The sequence below is a fragment of the Lipotes vexillifer genome, unplaced genomic scaffold, assembly GCF_000442215.2.
Source record: "Lipotes vexillifer unplaced genomic scaffold, Lipotes_vexillifer_v1.1 scaffold382, whole genome shotgun sequence".
NCBI lineage: Eukaryota > Metazoa > Chordata > Mammalia > Artiodactyla > Lipotidae > Lipotes > Lipotes vexillifer.
In genome coordinates, this window is record NW_006780611.1 from 10813637 (window position 1) to 10832809 (window position 19173).

Genomic DNA, 19173 nt, shown 5'->3' on the forward strand with positions numbered 1-19173 from the left:
AAGAGAGGGAGATGCTGCCTCTCTCCACTCACTACCCTCCAGGGCTCTCAGCTGCCAGCAACCGGGCCAGGTGGTGGGCACAGGCTGAGAGCCTTTGAACCTAGAACAGGTGAGGGTCCCTTCTTCTCTGGCAAACTCCATTACTCAGTGAATTAAGCCACTTCTAGTGGGGCTTTCAAGGCCACCCTCACCCAGACCTCCACGAACTCTCCATTGGACCAACTCCCCATTTGACCAGGACCTCGCCCCTGGACTCATCTGTAAGTTGTGTTGATGCTACCCTGAGTTTCTTTTTATTATTTATTTATTTATTATTTTTGGCTGCATTGGGTCTTCGTTGCTGCGTGTGGGCTTTCTCTAGTTGCGGCGAGTGGGGGCTACTCTTTGTTGCGGTGTGTGGGCTTCTCATTGCAGTGGCTTCTCTTGTTGCGCAGCATGGGCTCTAGGCGCATGGGCTTCAGTAGTTGTGGCACGCAGGCTTACTAGTTGTGGCTCGCGGACTCCAGAACGCAGGCTCAGTGGTTGTGGCTCACGGACTTAGTTGTTCCGCGGCATGTGGGATCTTCCCGGACCAGGGCTCGAACCCATGTCCTCTGCATTGGCAGGCGGATTCTTAACCACTGCGCCACCAGGGAAGTCCCACCCTGAGTTTTCTTGATGCTTCTTCAGCATTTCCCTCGCTCCCCCTATCTGATCTCAGCCCCTCACCTCTCTAGAGCCTGCTGCACCATTCCCATCTGTTCCGGGGCCCAACGTTAGGCTTTTCGCTGACCCACTACCATATACCCAGGTGGCACTCTGAGGGGGGGGACATGTGATGGGCCGAACGCTAAGGCTTAAGGGTCCGACTCAGGGATCCCGAGGCCTGGCGCGCACACCCCGAAAGAGCTTAGTAATCGCCTGGCGAATAAATGAATTTAAGCCACTCGTTTCATTCACTCATCGTTCATCAAAAACAGCTGAGTCTGCTGCGTGCGGGGCCGCCGGGCTGGGCTAGGGAGGTCGAAGCCACCGCTCGGAGACCCGAGCTCCCCGCTCTCGGAGCGGCGCGTACATCAGCGCTAGGCGGGTTGAGGAGCCGAAAAGAGAAGTAAGGGCGGGGCGGACGATTCCATTCCTCTGGGCTGGGGGCCCAGTGCGCCCGCTTCCTTCCGCGGGAGCTTCGCACCACGCCCAGAGGGCGGGACCGGAAGGGCCGTCCGCGTGAGCGTGTGCCAGCGGACCTGGCCTTAGCCTTGCCCGGCGGCTCGAAGAGGATACGGTCCAGCCTTGACACTCACCGCCGCTTCTCCTCGTCGAAGCTCAAAATGAGCCGCGGCCGCCGGCCGTCGCCATCTCGCCTCTTCTTCTTGTTGCGGCCCATAGCGGTGAGGCCTCGGCGGCGCGCCTCCCTCTCACCTGACGCTTCCGGGTGTAGCGTTTCCAGCCTCCCGGAAGTGCCCCGCAGAGACGCCCCCGCAGTTCCGCTCGCCAGGCCCCGCCTTTTAAAGGGGCCGCAGAGCCCGTCTCCCCGTCCCTCTCTTCTGCCTGTAACAGGCAAGATTCCTGCCCCTCCCCAACCCACCCCCGCGACTCCCAGCCCCACGCCCTCTCTTAGACTAACAACGGTGAGAGCGAGACCCAGAGGTCCCAGCGCCTAGCACGGTGCCTTGCACACAGTAGGTGCTCAATACAGAGTTATTAGTGAATGGCCAAAGATTGCTGATCCTTCTTTTGATTTGGATGTCAACTCCGTGGTGGTCTCCAAGAGCACGTTTCTGGAGCCAAACTACCTGGATTAGAATCCTGGTACCCCAGTTACAGCTGTATGGTCCTGGACCAGTTGCCTTCGCTGTGCCTCAATCACCCTGTTTGTAAAAGAGGACTAATCATAGTGACTTGGTAGGTATTGTAAGGCAGTGGTTTCCAAACGTTGGCGTGCATCAGAATCCCCTGGAGGGTTTGCTGAAACCCAGATCGCTCGGGCCCACCCCAGAGTTTCTGATTCAGCAGTTCTGGAGTGAGCCCCAGAATTTGCACTTCAGGCAAGTTCTCAGGTGACGTTGATGTTGCTGGTCCACAGACCAAATTTTGAGAACCCTGACTGTGAGAGATAAGTGTGTTATGTAGCATGTATGTATAACATAATACATGCCACACATGTGTTTGCTACACAAGCCATCACCCCTCTCTGTGCCTCATTTCCCCAAGTATGGAGTTGGGATGTAGTAACACATCCTCTACTAAAAATGAGGGCATGAATGTGAAGGCAGTAAGTAAAACACCTGAAGGGCAATTTTACTAGCTGGGATTGTACGCCTGAATCCCCCATTCTCAACTCATCTGTGCTGGGTACTGCAGACAAGCTGCTGCCCTTGCCCTTAAGGACTCACGGGTTCACAGGGTCAATGATCATTACAGTCCAGGGGTTGACACCTCTGCTGTGTGATGCACGGGAGGCTGGAGGAGCTCAGGGTTGGCTCTTCCAGTGTGGAGGGCTTCCCAGAGGAGGTGACCACAGAACAATCCGAGAGTGCGGATAACAGACTCTTAGGACCCAATGCTCTTCTTTGACAAGTGACTGGAGCCCAGAGAGCAAGTAAGCACACACATATTGAGTGCCTACTGTGTGCCAGGCACACAGAGAAGGCACCTGTTATCTCAGAGAGGGGAAGCAACTTGTCCAGGGTTACACTGCTGTTCTTTGGTAAAGCTGAGACTTGACCTGGGTCACTGGCCTCACGGCCCAGCATCCTGGGGCGCTGGCCTGAGGGATCACTCTCCCAGTAGCAGCACACCCCCTCCGGAGGGCAAGACGCAGACCCTGACCATGAGTTTTGAAAGGAGCTAGGCACACAGTAGGTGCATCTCTCCACGAATGTTGAACCCATTCCACAAGGGTCCTCCGCCTGGGGGATTCCACGTTGGGCACTGAGAGGAAGTTATCCTCAAATATAGGGCACAGCGGGGAGCTTCAGGGTGATGAACAACTGCCCCTCTGCCCCTCTGCCACCCCATAGTGGCCATGCCCCATGCCACCCTTGGCACCCTCCTCCTGGGAGAAAGCATTGCCTTGGATGCAGTGATGCCCCCCCAAAAGATGCCCAGCGAGCCACCTTCTGTGAAGGTTCAGAGAGAAGTGACTTAAGCAAAGTCACCCCATTATTAAGTGGTGTGCAGCGTCATCCTCAATTGCTGCCCTGTGTGTGGAGTGGTTCTGCCCTCCCAGAGCTTCCGGTCAGGCGCAGAGACTGGGGACCGAGTAAGGAGACACCTGCTTATGCAGGACCTCGTGTGGGGAGCTCTGTACAGTCCGCCCTCGCAGCCCACCGGGCCCGAGCTGCCAGCCCATGAGTGGTTCAGGGAGGTCACATCTGCGAAAGCCCCCAGTGCAGAGTGAAGCCCGCCACTTCGGGCAGGTGCTGTTGCTCCAAACTCTTCCTGGGAGTTCCAGGTCCCCTTTACTCCAGGAAAAGAGATGCAGGACTGGCAACCCCACCCAGATTCCAACCCCCGCAGTTCCGCTCGCCAGGCCCCGCCTTTTAAAGGGGCCGCAGAGCCCGTCTCCCCGTCCCTCTCTTCTGCCTGTAACAGGCAAGATTCCTGCCCCTCCCCAACCCACCCCCGCGACTCCCAGCCCCACGCCCTCTCTTAGACTAACAACGGTGAGAGCGAGACCCAGAGGTCCCAGCGCCTAGCACGGTGCCTTGCACACAGTAGGTGCTCAATACAGAGTTATTAGTGAATGGCCAAAGATTGCTGATCCTTCTTTTGATTTGGATGTCAACTCCGTGGTGGTCTCCAAGAGCACGTTTCTGGAGCCAAACTACCTGGATTAGAATCCTGGTACCCCAGTTACAGCTGTATGGTCCTGGACCAGTTGCCTTCGCTGTGCCTCAATCACCCTGTTTGTAAAAGAGGACTAATCATAGTGACTTGGTAGGTATTGTAAGGCAGTGGTTTCCAAACGTTGGCGTGCATCAGAATCCCCTGGAGGGTTTGCTGAAACCCAGATCGCTCGGGCCCACCCCAGAGTTTCTGATTCAGCAGTTCTGGAGTGAGCCCCAGAATTTGCACTTCAGGCAAGTTCTCAGGTGACGTTGATGTTGCTGGTCCACAGACCAAATTTTGAGAACCCTGACTGTGAGAGATAAGTGTGTTATGTAGCATGTATGTATAACATAATACATGCCACACATGTGTTTGCTACACAAGCCATCACCCCTCTCTGTGCCTCATTTCCCCAAGTATGGAGTTGGGATGTAGTAACACATCCTCTACTAAAAATGAGGGCATGAATGTGAAGGCAGTAAGTAAAACACCTGAAGGGCAATTTTACTAGCTGGGATTGTACGCCTGAATCCCCCATTCTCAACTCATCTGTGCTGGGTACTGCAGACAAGCTGCTGCCCTTGCCCTTAAGGACTCACGGGTTCACAGGGTCAATGATCATTACAGTCCAGGGGTTGACACCTCTGCTGTGTGATGCACGGGAGGCTGGAGGAGCTCAGGGTTGGCTCTTCCAGTGTGGAGGGCTTCCCAGAGGAGGTGACCACAGAACAATCCGAGAGTGCGGATAACAGACTCTTAGGACCCAATGCTCTTCTTTGACAAGTGACTGGAGCCCAGAGAGCAAGTAAGCACACACATATTGAGTGCCTACTGTGTGCCAGGCACACAGAGAAGGCACCTGTTATCTCAGAGAGGGGAAGCAACTTGTCCAGGGTTACACTGCTGTTCTTTGGTAAAGCTGAGACTTGACCTGGGTCACTGGCCTCACGGCCCAGCATCCTGGGGCGCTGGCCTGAGGGATCACTCTCCCAGTAGCAGCACACCCCCTCCGGAGGGCAAGACGCAGACCCTGACCATGAGTTTTGAAAGGAGCTAGGCACACAGTAGGTGCATCTCTCCACGAATGTTGAACCCATTCCACAAGGGTCCTCCGCCTGGGGGATTCCACGTTGGGCACTGAGAGGAAGTTATCCTCAAATATAGGGCACAGCGGGGAGCTTCAGGGTGATGAACAACTGCCCCTCTGCCCCTCTGCCACCCCATAGTGGCCATGCCCCATGCCACCCTTGGCACCCTCCTCCTGGGAGAAAGCATTGCCTTGGATGCAGTGATGCCCCCCCAAAAGATGCCCAGCGAGCCACCTTCTGTGAAGGTTCAGAGAGAAGTGACTTAAGCAAAGTCACCCCATTATTAAGTGGTGTGCAGCGTCATCCTCAATTGCTGCCCTGTGTGTGGAGTGGTTCTGCCCTCCCAGAGCTTCCGGTCAGGCGCAGAGACTGGGGACCGAGTAAGGAGACACCTGCTTATGCAGGACCTCGTGTGGGGAGCTCTGTACAGTCCGCCCTCGCAGCCCACCGGGCCCGAGCTGCCAGCCCATGAGTGGTTCAGGGAGGTCACATCTGCGAAAGCCCCCAGTGCAGAGTGAAGCCCGCCACTTCGGGCAGGTGCTGTTGCTCCAAACTCTTCCTGGGAGTTCCAGGTCCCCTTTACTCCAGGAAAAGAGATGCAGGACTGGCAACCCCACCCAGATTCCAAAAGCTTGAGAGCCATTTACTGCAACTCACGGTCTAAAACACTTCCCTTTTTAAGTCAGTTTCTCAACATTATTTTTATGTTTATTGAGCACCTGCTGTGTGCCAGGCACAGCAAGAGGTGGTACATTCTCCGTAATAGAAATGATGATGAAGATGATGAGCCAAAAGAATAACGGCAGCTGCCATTAATTTAGCTCTTTACATGATTATCTATCTTGAGGTATGAGTTCCATTTTAATGGGGCCCAGAGATGTGCAGTCACTTACCCAAGGTCACACAGACAAGAAGAGCAAGTGCTGAGGGTGAAGCTTGAGTGGTCTAAGGGCAGAACTCTGCTTAGTTTCTCTGGACCCAGTTTCACAGGCTCTTGAGACACACCGAGTCTTAAAAGAGGTGAAGGGAACCAACAGTTACAGAGCTCCTACTATGTGCCAGGCACAGTGTAGTTCTCTACGTTATCTCAGCTGATCCTTGCAACGGCCGCACAGGGTGGATACTAGTACTAACGCAATTTGATAGATGAGGAAACATGTTCAGAGAGGTTGATTAACTGGCCCAAGGGCACACAGTGATAGAGCTGGGGTTTGGACACAAGCCTGTCTAACTCCGAGCCCAGTTTCTTTCCTCCACTGCCAGTGGTCTCTCTCCTTATCTGCCCCAGGGCTTTCCTCTGCCTGGTTGTAGTCCCAGTCCTGGAGTATCGTTGAGTTCCGCCAGTGTAGAGAGAATAAGTGGGATCAGAGAAAGGCAGTCAAGAAGACACTTTCTCTGATGTCCAGCAGAGGGCGCCCCTCCACAGCCAGACTTCCAAAGCTGTTTCTCTCTAGGTGGCCAGTTGGGTGCCCCAGGAGAGCCTGGAGATTGGGTGTGGCTCATGGCAGCTCCCAGCCTTTGCGCTCCATCCTTCTTGGCCCTCTTATAGAGATGTGCCCTCCAGCAGACCCACTGAGATGGGAATCACCCACCCAAAAGGGCCAGGTGAAAATAATGACCCCCATTTTATGGATGAGGAAACTCAGACTGGGGTGGAAGAGACCTACCCAGGGTTCCACAGCTAGTGCTGGCTGTCCTGGAGAGTGAGATTTGCCAGGCTCCCAGCCAACACATACCTCAGGAGACTGCCTTGGGGGTTGGGGGTGCCAACTGAGGTCCTGATTCCAAGCCTTCTTGGAACATTGGCTCAGTTCCCAGGGGCTGTTTCACAGGGAGGTAGGGGGCCCTACAGCAGGGAGCAGAAAGGAAAAGGTGCAAGGGAGTGGTCGGTCTGCAGAGTTGCCCAGCTATCAGCTCATGTCCCATCACTTGCAACAAGTGAGTGTGACTGCCCTCCAAGGTAACGGAGCCTGGCTGGTCTTGGAAAACACATCCTCTGGAAACCAGCAGAGGAGAGGCTCATGGAGGCCTCATCTCAGGGAGGGTGAGTCTCCCGCACTCTTCGGTGCAGGGAACAGGCTGTGTGCAGCAGGAGGCCTCTGAGAACCTGAAGGCGGGGCTTCAAGTCGGCCCACAGGCCTCTACTTGTAGGTTCTCTGCAGGGGCTGGCGTATCCCACCGACCCCAATTCCTCCTGTACAGAAACAGGCCAGCAGGTGGTGCCAGGGCTATCGCCCAAGCCCATCTTCCCTATGTTGGGCTGAGGGTCCTGAGGAGGGCCACAGAACCCAAGTTTCCAGACTAGCACCCTGGTTGCCCTTATACTGTAGCATTGAGATGTGCGGCCTGGCGCCACAAAGCTGGGACGCCTGGGGAGCCCCAGAAGGCTCAGCTGGGCCTGGTAGAGACCAGGGAGTCATCACTCAGAGCCTGTTTACTCCCCTTCAGATTCGGGGGATAAGATCTCAAGAGGTAGTGCGGCAGCGATGGGAAACACTACCCACTGCATGTGTACGTTGTGCCAGGCCCTACGCTCATCCTCCATCACACACGTCATTTCATCCTCACAACAGTCCCACGGTAGTCTCCGTGCGATCATCCCCCTCATATAAATGAATAAACTGAGGCTCAGAGAGGTGAGTTAAGGCCCACAGGGGCACACAGCTGCTTTCCCTGCACTGTCTGAACCATATCTCTTTCTAGTTCATGAAAACAAATGACAGGGGCCCCAGGTATTCCTTCCACTTCCCTCTGTGTTGCCCCAGATACCATGGCATGAATCAGTCTGTCCTTGCCTCTCTTGCCGTTTTCGTTTATTTCAACATCTTTTGTGCACCTACTGTGTGCTCGGGCCTAGTGAGTTGGGAGCTGTTTGAGGGCAGCGGCTGGGTCTTATTTAGTACTGAGCCCCTCGCTGTGTATTGAGCTCTCTGTTCAGCCCAGGGGACCCAGGGGAACAAGATGTCACTAGCACTTAAGAGGTATGCATCGAGGGAATTCCCTGCCGGTCCAGTGGTTAGGATTCGGCGCTTTCACTGCCATGGGCCCGGGTTCGATCCCTGGTCAGGGAAATAAGATCCCACAAGCCGCACAGTGCAGCCAAAAAAAAAAAGGTATGCATGCCCTGAGGCAGTGAATGGAAGTGAAGAAGGGGCAGAGCCTGGGGGAGTCGGTGGAACCCTCCTCTTCCACACCCACACACACAGGAGGCTGGTTCAGGGGGAGCAGAGGCAGCTGCCTTTATTGGGGGCCATGGGCCGGCTGGCTTCACTCAAAGGCCACGCACTTGATCTTGAAGTCGCCATCGGCTGCCAGGTAGTTGATGGCCTCCAGGTTGAGGCGGTTGGGGAACTTGAAATCGTATCCACCAGGCAGCTGGATGGTTAGGTCTGCCTGGTCGAAGGAGACGCACACCTGGGGGTGGAAAGGAGCAGTGAGCGTGTGGACCCCACAGCGGGAGCCTCGGCCCTGCAGCCACGGCCTGCAGGTCCTAGGCCCCCCCCAGAGCCCTTTCCTCACGTAGCCCTGACAACAGCCCCGCTTCATGGTGAGGCCCTGAGGTTGGGAGAGGGGATGCTCACCGAGGATCACACAGCAGGTTACGGGAGGGAGGGGAGATGGGGAGGGAGGGGGCAATTCCGAGGGAGCGGGAAGGCAGTGGGGCCCAGCCGCCCCAGGCTTCGTTGGCAGGGGGGAGGGGGGGTGGGGAGGGAGGGGAGGGGGGCAGGGTGGGACCCAGGTCTCTAGCCACTCAACCCAGCTCTGCCCCAGCCCACCCAGGGCCCTGACCCCACCCCCAGACCCCAGCCCACCTCCACAACACTTCCAGGCTGGAAGGGGAAGACGGACTCCCGCTGCTCAGCCCCCCAGGCCCCGCCATCCTTGCTGTTACACACGATGGTGTTGGTGTCCCCGTGCGCGTTGAAGCGGGGGTTGAAATGCAGGCACAGGTTGTTGCCATCTTTGCCCATGTTCAGCACGAAGCTAGGGGATAGCGGGTGGGCTTGAGGCTGTCCCCTCCCGCTGCAACCCCCTCAGACCGACCAGTCTGTGCCGCTCAGTCCATGTTAATGGACCTCATCAGGGGAACGCATGGAGCCGAGGCAGGAAACCTGGATTCTAGCTGTCCCCTGCCACCTCCTTGCTGTGTGACCTTGAGCAAGTCCCTGCTCCATCTGGGTCTCAGTTTCCATATCTGCACAGCAGGGGCTCCACTGGAAGTATCTCTTAAGGGCCTTGCTATGCTGACAGCCAGGACTCTTGTAGACGTGAATTTGTGTCCCTGCCCGTTTGGTCAAGGTCAGAGACTCCCTCCAGATGGTGACCTCTGGGAGGGCAAGTGTCCTGTCTGTCTTGTCTATCTCTGTATCCCTGGTGCCCAGCATACGTAACACACAGTAGGTGCTCTGTAACCGTGGGGCGAATGAACGAATAACAATAATACATTTCCTGAGTGGAGCTCACAGCAAGGCCTCCCTCTGAGGGTTTAGAAAGAACGACATGAGCCGTGCATATGAAGCGTGCGGCTCTTTATACTGTCAGCTGGTCATCAACGTGTGAGATGACCCAGCATTTCACCTCCACACAACCTCCCTCCTCCATTAACTGATTAACAAACGAGGCTCAAGGCGGTTGGTTGACTGGTCCAAGCTCACAAGGCTGCGGAGAAACTAGGCCAGCTGGCCGAATGAATAATGAGCTAAGGAAGGACGCAAGGAGTAAAAAGTCGAGAGTCAAGAGCGCAGGCAGGATACACAGACCTCAGAGGGCGGGCAGCGAGGGTGACACCCTTTCATTCCCTCTCCCCGCCCCGCTCAGCCTCTGGTCCCGCCCACAGCAGTGGGGAGGGGAAGGCCAGCCGAGGCAGATGACGAGGCCGCAGCTGGTTTAGTTTAAGGGGGCGACAACGGTGGGAGCGTCCAGACTCCGCGGAGGAAGTGACTCACCCAGGAGACGTAGCCTCAGCAGCAGCCGACATTAACCCCGCCCCGCAGGAGGGAGGAGCCGGGCCCGGCCAGCCACGCCCCTGCCAGACGCGGGGCGGGACCCTCGAGCTCCAGCCCCCGCCCCTGCCGCCCGCCGCCCCCGCCGTCGTCCTCTCACCTCTTGGCGTCCGGGGGCACCTCGCCCCGCACTTTGAGGCACTCCCCAGGTTTGAGATTCAGGTTGCTGGCGACCAGACCCTGCGCAGACAAGACCCCGTCCAGCCGGGTTAGAGGACGCAGGGTGAGAGGGTGGGAGGTCGTGCCCTGCGCCGGGAAGACCGGGCCTGCTCTGACCAGGCCGACCCGAAGGCTGAGGAACCCGGCTGCAAGTTCTAGACTCTCCTTCTTTGTGTGGTCCTGGGCAAGTTTCTTGTCTGTAACATGACTGAGGTTCTAGAAGACAGGATCTAGAAGTTTCTGCGGTTTAGCCTGGGGATTTTAGATGCAGAGTAGCCTGGGTGGTGGAGTGCTGTGCTCCATCGCCTCATTGAATAGATGGAGAGAACCAGGCTCCAAATGCGTCACACTGCGAGTTGGGGGCAAAGGAAGGTGAGTGAGGCGTCTGCCCCTCTGCTGGAGAGGAAGAGGCCTGGGGCTGGGCCATCCCCCACCAAGGGCCAGGGGCTGGAGAGGAGACCCCTAAGGAGCACAGCTAGACCCCTCTAAGAAGGGAGAGCAGCCCAGGGCGAGAGCCTGCAACCTGGCTGGCTCGGGGTTAACAAGAGCCAGTGCAAAGCTTCACTGGTGTGAGTGGTTCCTCCTGCCAGAAACTTGAATCCTTTCCCTAGGGGCCTGCAGAATATTCTTGCTGCTTTCTTGCTCCTTTATCACAGCCCCCACCCCCCAGCTTGGAGGAATGGTTGAGCGGGAATTCCCCCAGCCCCCACCTGACCAGCCTGGACAGAATCACCCGCCCCGGGCTAACCCAGGCAGGCTCCCTCCCGGCAGCCTGTTTCAGATCCTGGCGACTTTTACAGCTCGGGAGCAGAGAGTGACTCTGCCCTGGCCCAGTGACAGGGACAGCTGCAGGGGGGAGGGGACAGGAGGCTCTTTGGGGGGAAGGGGGAAGGGATAGTGGCCTGGGCACCCTCAAAATGCCCCACTCCACCTCCAGTCGGCCACACCCTTCCCACTGCCACTTCTCAGAGAGCTGCAGAATGTAAGCCCTTGGCAGAAATAACTGCTGTCAGACCCTGGAGGAATCCAGAAAATTCTTAAGCCAGAGAAGGCCTTGCGGAAGCATGGAGCCCACCCCCATTTTACAGACACGGCCACTGAGGCCCAGAAAAGACACTTGTTCAAGGCCACACCACAAGAACTAGAACCCAGATCGTGATCTGCCCTCACTATGCCTGGCTGTCCGCCCCCACGCCATCTCTGGGCCTTGGGGTGGGGTCCCCATACTCACACAAGCCATGATTGAGGAGAGGAGGATGTTCCTGGGACTTCAGGACCAGACGTCTGAAGACTACCCGAGAGATGGGCCACAGCCCGCTCCCACCCTTTTAACTGGACCAGACCCGGGTGAGTCCCGCCCCCTGGATGCTGAGCCAATTGTAACTCAGAAAGGAGATAGGGGCCACGGGAGGCGGAGTCAATGGAATTTTGAAGCCAGTTCTGGAGCAGAGATGACCAATCAGAGTGGAGACCCCCCCATTCCTTCTTAGCCACTCCCCCACGGTCCAGGCTCCACCTCCCATTCTCTTACCCCTTCCCAAAATTATGCTGTGGCAAGGATTGGGGTAAGCCAGTGGAAAATAGTTTGAGGATGAGCTAGGCCCAAGAGTTGGCTGGAAGAGGGCCAGGGCCAGCTAGCTGAGCTCAGGGGGTCCCCCATAGAAGGCGGCTGAGGAGGTGCAGTGTCCTTCAAGAATTAGATCTGGGGTTCGTGAGGCTGCTCCCTGGCAGGGGCCAGGGCGTGGCCCGCTCTGGGCGCCTCTGCAGAGGACCCAGGACCCATTAACCACAAAGCCCTGGCCCTGCCTGGGCCTCCCTCGGAAGCAGAGATTGCAGCTGCTGCTCTCGTGCTCCTCACTAGCGCTAAAGAAGGGCTGGGCCGGTGCCAGGCTTGTGGCCGCCGCCCAGGCCCAGGGCTCAGGCTTCGTTCTGCCCTCCCGAGGGGTCTGCCGGGGATCCTCCAAGAGCCCCTGCCTGACAGCCTCTGGCCTGTCTGAGAGGCTCAGGCCTGGGAGAGGGCCCAGGGTGTGCCAGGCCATGAGGGGATGGGGTCCCCGGTCTGGGCACCTCCATCCACTCTCCTCACATTTCTCCCTCTGACACCCGGCACAGCTTTCCCTTTCCCCATCTGTTTATTTTACTGAGTACCTACTATGTGCCTGGCCCTGAGCTAGCCTCAGAGGATTCAGAGATGAAGCCCTCAGTCCCTGTTCTCAAGTGGCCCACTGTTGGGGCAGAATCTGGCCATGAATCTAGTTAAGGAGTAGCATGATGCAGGCTCTGAGGGAAGTCAGGAGCGGGCACCTTGGTGGGATGGTCCAGAACGGGAAGAAGGTGGGTCTTGAAGGACGGGTGAAGAAGCAGGGACTGGCATCCCAGCGTGGGCAAAGGCTCAGGAACGAGAAGGCACAAGTCTGGGGAACAGAGAGCATCTGGGCATGGCTGGAGTTTAGGGTGTGCTGGGGAAAGATGGGGCATGAGGGTGGGAAGCCAGCGGTACCTGGATCATGAAGGGCCTCCCTGAGGGGTTTGGGCATCGTTTTATCTGAGGGTGCTGGGGAGCCACCGAAGGTTATAGGAAGAGTGAGTATTGAGGCCAGATTTAGGCTGCAGGGAAAATCACTGCAGCAACAGAGTTGAAGGTGGGTTGGAGGGGTGCTCTCCTGACACTCAGAAACCAGGTAGAGGGAGGAGCGCGGGGGGCACCGGGTGAGGTGGGGGGCTTGCTAAGAGAGTTATCAACAGGACCGCCTTCACATCACTGTCCCCCTTCTGAAATCACCAGCACTGAAGGGGGAAGATGTGGACCGGGGGTGACTCACATCTGGAGCAAACCCGCTCTGCCCTGCACTGCCTCCCCAGACCCCACCTTCCTCCAGATGACTGAAACCCACTCTGGTACAGGAGGAGAGGGGCTGCCCGGGGCTGAGAGGCAGCCCAGAGGGGTTGGGTCGCACCCCTTGCGAGCCCCTCATCCCTCCTCCTAGACCAAGCCAGCTGCCACGGAAACCAACCAGAGAGCTTCACTTTTTCCTCCAGTGCCTCCCCCAAACCTCAGCATTAGGGAGGGGTGGGGGGAGCCTAGCTCCACTGCCTTTCCTCTGTGCTTCCCCTCCGAGGCCCACAGACACTCTCTCTGCCTGGTCAAGGAATGGGGGCATTTCAGGAGTCCAGGCAGTCGTTGCTGTGACTGCCATCAGGTGGGACTGGCTGGCTGTTCCGACCCAGTAGTTGGGCTCTCAGGGCCTCAGGAGCTGCTCCTCCATTCTTCCCCCAACCTGGAAGGCGGTTCCAGCACCAGGAAGTGTTTGCTGTTGGATGAGGGGCTGCTTTACTCCTCTCTGGCATCTGACCTGTCGAGGGCCGGTAGAGAGATGGAGTGGCAGGGTGACAGGGTGTATAGGCTCCCGGAAAGGCCCCTTTGGGAGTCTGGAGACTTGGGTTCCGGTTCCAGCCCTGCCATGCCCTCCCCAGGGCATCCTGGCAAGCTGCTTCCCCTGCTTGCCTCAGTCTCCCCATCTGTGAATTGGGGATGTGCAACCCTGCTCTCCTGCATGAGGTTAGTACAAGGTGGAGTTCAGGTCTGTTGTACTTAATAGATGATTATTTTTTTCATAGAGTCTCAGAAGGTTTTAGCCTTCCTCTTGTCTCTTCTCCCAGGCTGAGTTCACCTTCCTGGGTCAGCACTTCTGGGAGGCCTCCCTCTCACCACCCCTTCGTCCCTCGGCAGTCTCCTCCTGCCTAGGCTGCGGTGGGGAGTCTCTCCAGGGTCCAGTGTCCCCTAAAACAGGGGCCGCAGTTTTCCTGAGGCAGGGACCAGGGACAAGGTGCATTGTGTGCCCCCCGCCCCCATCTTGGGGCCTCCTATTGGTGGCGCCTACTTATCTGTCAGGCCCTGTGCCCGGCGCCTCACTTTCATCCATTATCTCCTTTCGCCTTCACCTCCCTCCTGAAGCAGGCCGCCTGGGTGAAACTTCTGCACAGGGAAGCTGCTCTGGGGCCCTGAAATGAAGCCGACGTTAGAGAAGATGGACAAGTCCTGATCTGGGGGCTACCTGGCTGTGACTCTAGCCTTGGTCCTCGTCCTCCCTGAACCTGTATCCAGGCCCGGAAGGTGGGAATGCCACCCGTCTTGGAGGGTAGCAGGAGTGTAATCGTCTGGCTGCTTGGAGGATTACAGGAGTGATGTGAGAGGGCTGCGCATCGGCTCCCTCTCCTGCACCCGCACAGGCCAGGGGCACCCACCCAGGGACTGTCCTCCCCCGCACTGGCCTGCCGCAGAGGCAGCGAGCTCTCTGGAATTCCTCCATCCTACAGGCTGGTGCTATGGGCTGGACCTTGGCTGCTGCCATGAGAAATGAGCTGAGCTTGTCCAGACAGGGCATCCAGGCCAGCACGGCCCTTCCCAGCCTGCCGACTCCTGCCCTGCCCCCCGTGAAGGCCGCGCCTCCTCCAGCTGGTGTGGTGGAGACTGGGCCTGGCAGCCCACCGAGACACCATCCACACCCCCAGGCAACCTGGCTGGCTCAGCTGGGGAAAGTGTGGGTGGTCAGAGCCTCCAGAGCTCCTTCATTTAATGATGCAGAGACCACCCAGAGAGCGTGGCCAAGTGGCCAGGGTCACACTCAGCTAGCGCTGCAGCCCTTTCGTCTGCCGAGCCAAGGAAAGAACACTGTGGTCCAGGGCTACCTGGACCTCAAAATGATCTTTTCCTCCTGCTCCATGAAGGAAGGACTAGTTGGGGGATGCCCCCAACTTCAGATACTTTTCCAACCAGTTTGTGCTGGAGCCCGCCTCCCCACTTACCCACTCATCCAGTCCCGCCTCCCTGCCTTTGCTTATGCTGTTCCACCTGCCCCAGACAGCCACCTCCCCAAACACAGTACACCCTGTCACTTTTGCCTTCCCACCTGGTGTTTGTCCCCCTCTGAACACAGGCCCCAGCTCGCCTTTGGGGAACCACTTCTCATATGAGGGCTGGGTGGGGTCCAGACGCTGTCATTCATTAGCCCTCCAGGGCTCAGGCATGAGTCTTTTTTACTTTTTTAAACGTTTGGTGGTGGCGGGGGTGACAATTATAGACTCAGAGGAAGCTAAGAGTTTTCTAAAAGCTTAGAAAATATTTGAGACTTGAAGAAAAAAATGTGTTGGCCCCAAAATTCTAAGACTGAAGGGCTGAAATTAATGAATGTTTACTGTGCTCAAACCTAACACTTGGTAGTCATAAAAATTGTATTACCTTGAAAACAATTTTGTGGGTTGAATTTTCTTCGAAAGTGTGCCCAGTTCTCTCTAGAGGTTGGTCACTCCTAAATTAGATCCCCATAGTCAAATAATGTCTAAAACAAAAGCATAAAAATATTTGGAAAAATGTATAGCAAAAACTCCCCATAAATATATTTAATGGGGGCTGTGGGTACATTTTAATGTTTTCTATAATGTGCTTGGGACCTGTGTATCAGGAGAGTTTGGGGTTGCAAATAACAGAAATCTCAACGAAAACTGCTTGAAAATTAAGGAAAATTCACATACCAAGCAGTCTGGAGCTAGGAGGTTTCCATGGTAGGTTAATCCAGTGGCTCAATGAAATCAAAGATCTGGGTTCCTACATGATCATGGATTGTGGCCGTGTAGACAGTCCTTGCTCTTCTGCACAACCACAATCCACAATTGATCCTTGCTCTTGGGACCGACAAGCTAAAGGATTGGGGATGAACTGTCTTCACATCTGCAACAGACTCTCGAATGAGTCAATTAAAAAATGTGAAGATATTGGATCGGCCAAAAAGTGAACAATCTTTTTGGCCAACCCAATATATACAGAGCAATTAAGCAAATCGGACAAATATGAACAACTGGGCATCTAGGTGAAGGGCACGAGTGTTCATTGTGCTGTTCTTGCACCTTTTCTGTTGGTTTGAAACGTTTCTAAATTAAAATTTGGGGAGTGTGACATAATAAGAAAGGTATATTTGGTCCATGACCCTAGTTCCTGACACGGAGTTCCTAAATCCTTTGGAATTTCCTAAGTGATATTGGTGCCTGAAAGAGCATCTTTTGTTCTAACATTCTGGACTCTGACCCCAGTTCCTGACACAGAGCTCCTAACTCCCTTGGAATTTCCTGGGTGATAGGATATTCTTTTGTTCTAATGAGGTGACTCTTGGTGGGTACCTGGATGGCTTCAGGAGTGGGGCTGGTCACCAGAAAGACCAAGCAGTGATCAGAAGCTTGTAACTTTCAGCCCCGCCCCCCCACCCTCCAGGGAGGGGTGAGGGACTAGAGACTGTCGATCAGTCATGCCTATGTGATGAATCCCCTCCATGAGAATCCCCAAACCACACAGTTTGGAGAGGTTCTGGTTTGGTGAACACATCCACATGCTGGGAGGGTGGCACACGCTAACCCCACGGGAACAGAAAGCCCCTCACTTTGTACCCTCCGGGACCTCATGCTATGTATATGTCTTCATCTAGCTGTTCGTCCGTAAGCTTTATCATATCCTTTATTATATAATAAAACCGTATTCGTAGTGTTTCCCGAGTTTTGTGAGCCGTTGTAACAAACGATCAGACCCGAGAAGGGAGTTGTGGGAGCCTCTGATTTATAGCCAGTTGGTCAGAGTGCCAGGTGATGACCTGACACTTGTGACTGGCATTGAAGTGGGGGAAAGTCTTGGGGGACTGAGCACTTAACCTGTGGGGTCTGCACTAACTCCAATTGATAGATTGTAGGATACCCAGTTGGTGTCTGCAGAAAACTGGTGAGTTGCTTGATGTAGAAAACCCACACGTTTGGTGTCAGAAGTATTGTATTCTGTGCGCAGAGGAAACAGTTTTCCTTCAGTTGGTGTCAGAGAAGTGGGATTTGCTACAAAGGTGCTGGCTCATGGAAACGTGTGGTTTGGGAAGAGAAAGTGTGAAACGGCTCAAGATGAGGAAACTTTGATTCCTATGTGGTCACGTGGTCACCCATGGCATGAGCAGCAGCTGTGCTGCATTGTCTAAAGGTAAACGTGAGGGAATACCCTGGCGGTCCAGTGGTTAGGACTCCATGCTTCCACTGCCGAGGGCCTGGATTCAATCCCTGGTCGGGGAACTAAGATCCCACAAGCGATACATCGCGGTCAAAAAAAAAAAAAAAAAAAAAAAAATATTTTTTCGACCTAGAGACTGTCATACAGAGTGAAGTAAGTCAGAAAGAGAAAAACAGATATCATATATTAACACATATATGTGGAATCTAGAAAAATGGTACAGATGAACTGGTTTGCAAGGCAGAAATAGAGATACAGGTGTAGAGAACAAATGTATGGACACCAAGGGGGAAAAGAGGGTGGGTGGGAAGAATTGGGATCGGCCATGCTGTGTGGCATGTGGGATCTTAGTTCCCCGACCAGGGATCGAACCTGTGACCCCTCCGTTGGGAGTGTGGAGTCTTAAATCACTGGACCACCAGGGAAGTCCCAAGATTATGTGCTTTATTTTTTATTTTATTCTTTGCGGTACGTGGGCCTCACTGTTGTGGCCTCTCCCGTTGCAGAGCACAGGCTCCGGACGCGCAGGCTCAGTGGCCATGGCTCACGGGTGCAGCCGCTCCGCGACATATGGGATCTTCCCGGACCAGGGCACGAACCTGTGTCCCCTGCATCAGCAGACGGACTCTCAACCACTGCGCCACCAGGGAAGCCCTATGTGCTTTCTTAACTAACTAACTAACTAAATAATTTTTTTTAAAGAAAGGTTAACGTTACCAATGGAATTTAGACATGGCTCCAAGTCCTGGGGAGCTTGCTTACTGATGCATAAGGAATTGCGAAGAAAGTAAAACAGTCCTGTGGTTATGCTTATCTGTAATAGCTAAGATGAAATAAAGAGTGCTGGGTGGGACTCTGATGCTAGACCAAGCTCAGATTTCAGTGAGTCTGAGCTTCGGCCACTGTTTCAGAGCCACCCCCAGAGGAAAAAATTATGGCAGGGACAACAGAAAGTACCCCTAAGGCCTCTGGTCACCAAGAAAGTAGTCAACATGCAGGGGTGGGGGAGGAGGGAGGCAAAACTAGGTAACTACTGAAACCAGGGGGTATAATATGAAGGAGTTGTTTCATTTTGTGGATTGGTGTCATCAGCTTCCTGAAATATTAGCTGGGAGTCCAGGTGAAGGCCATATGGTATTCATTGTGCTGTTCTTAGACTTTTTCTGTTGGTTTGCAACTTTTAGAGGTCTGGAGGAAACAACCCCAACAATCTCTTCCCATCTTTCTGAAGCAGAGTCACAAGCAGAGAAATATACTGGGCCATGCTTTGCGATCACATAATAGCTGCAACCACTTTCACACCCAAAGCCCAGAAGAGTGAGAGGATGAGAGGAATGCACCTGGAGGGTGCTGGACCACCTCATGGGGCAGCCAATAAACTCTCTTATGCCTTAGCCAGGTTGAGCCAAGTCTGTCACAACCAGAAGTCTCCACAAGAGCACATTTGCTCCCACTTCCTGATGCAGCCAGGCTCAGTCAAGTACTCCCTCTTCCCCAGAAGAATCATACTGAAGAGAATTTTCCAGACCTCGAAGTCCTACCCTCAGCCAGCTCACAGATGGCCACCTGCTCTGCAGAAGGCACTGAGCAAGCTCGAGGCCAGCAGGGCAGACGTTCACAGCAGCAGCCCAGGTGTGAAGGATGCCTTAAATGGAGGGGGGTGCGCAGCACCTCACCTGAGCCTCCTGGAGGGTGAGGCCCGGTCTCGCACCTGTCTCCACTGAGAGGGGCCACAGCCTCTCGGAGTCAGCCAACACAAGTTCAGATCCTGCCTCAGGTGATCACACTTTCCAGGGCTGTGCCCTTGTGCTTAACGTCACCTTTACGATGCTCATTCCCCAAGGAGTAAAGTGATGCAAGCTTGCTGGATTTTCTGAAGGACTGAGACAGATTGGTATATAAAGACTCAGTGAGGCATAAAGTGCTATTGTGCTAAGGTACCACTGCACACAGAGAATACTCTGCATCTGGGGTGCATCATTTCACATGGCAGGTGGGCCAGTTCCGGGGAGAGCAGGCTCAGGCAGGGGCTCCTCCCCCCGCCCCACCCTGGACACAGACTTCAACCCACAGACAC

The 19173-nt window shown here is 55.2% G+C and overlaps 2 protein-coding genes across 2 annotated transcripts in view; both read right to left on the reverse strand.

Moving 5' to 3' along the window:
* NOL12 (nucleolar protein 12) overlaps positions 1–1396 on the reverse strand; it is a 4590-nt gene extending 3194 nt beyond the window's left edge. Inside the window, exon 1 of the mRNA XM_007454048.1 lies at positions 1281–1396. Within this exon, the coding sequence (XP_007454110.1) occupies positions 1281–1363 (83 nt within the window). The 5' untranslated portion in view covers positions 1364–1396. The remainder of the gene's footprint in view (positions 1–1280) is intronic.
* Positions 1397–8112: 6716 nt separating this feature from the next.
* On the reverse strand, positions 8113–11394 carry LGALS1 (galectin 1). The gene is made up of 4 exons (XM_007454049.1): positions 11292–11394; positions 10002–10081; positions 8711–8882; positions 8113–8312 (listed from the first exon to the last, which is right to left on the reverse strand). The coding sequence occupies exons 1-4, from the start codon at positions 11298–11300 to the stop codon at positions 8166–8168; spliced, it is 408 nt and encodes a 135-aa protein (XP_007454111.1). The 5' UTR covers positions 11301–11394; the 3' UTR covers positions 8113–8165.
* Between the last annotated feature and the right edge of the window lie 7779 nt (positions 11395–19173).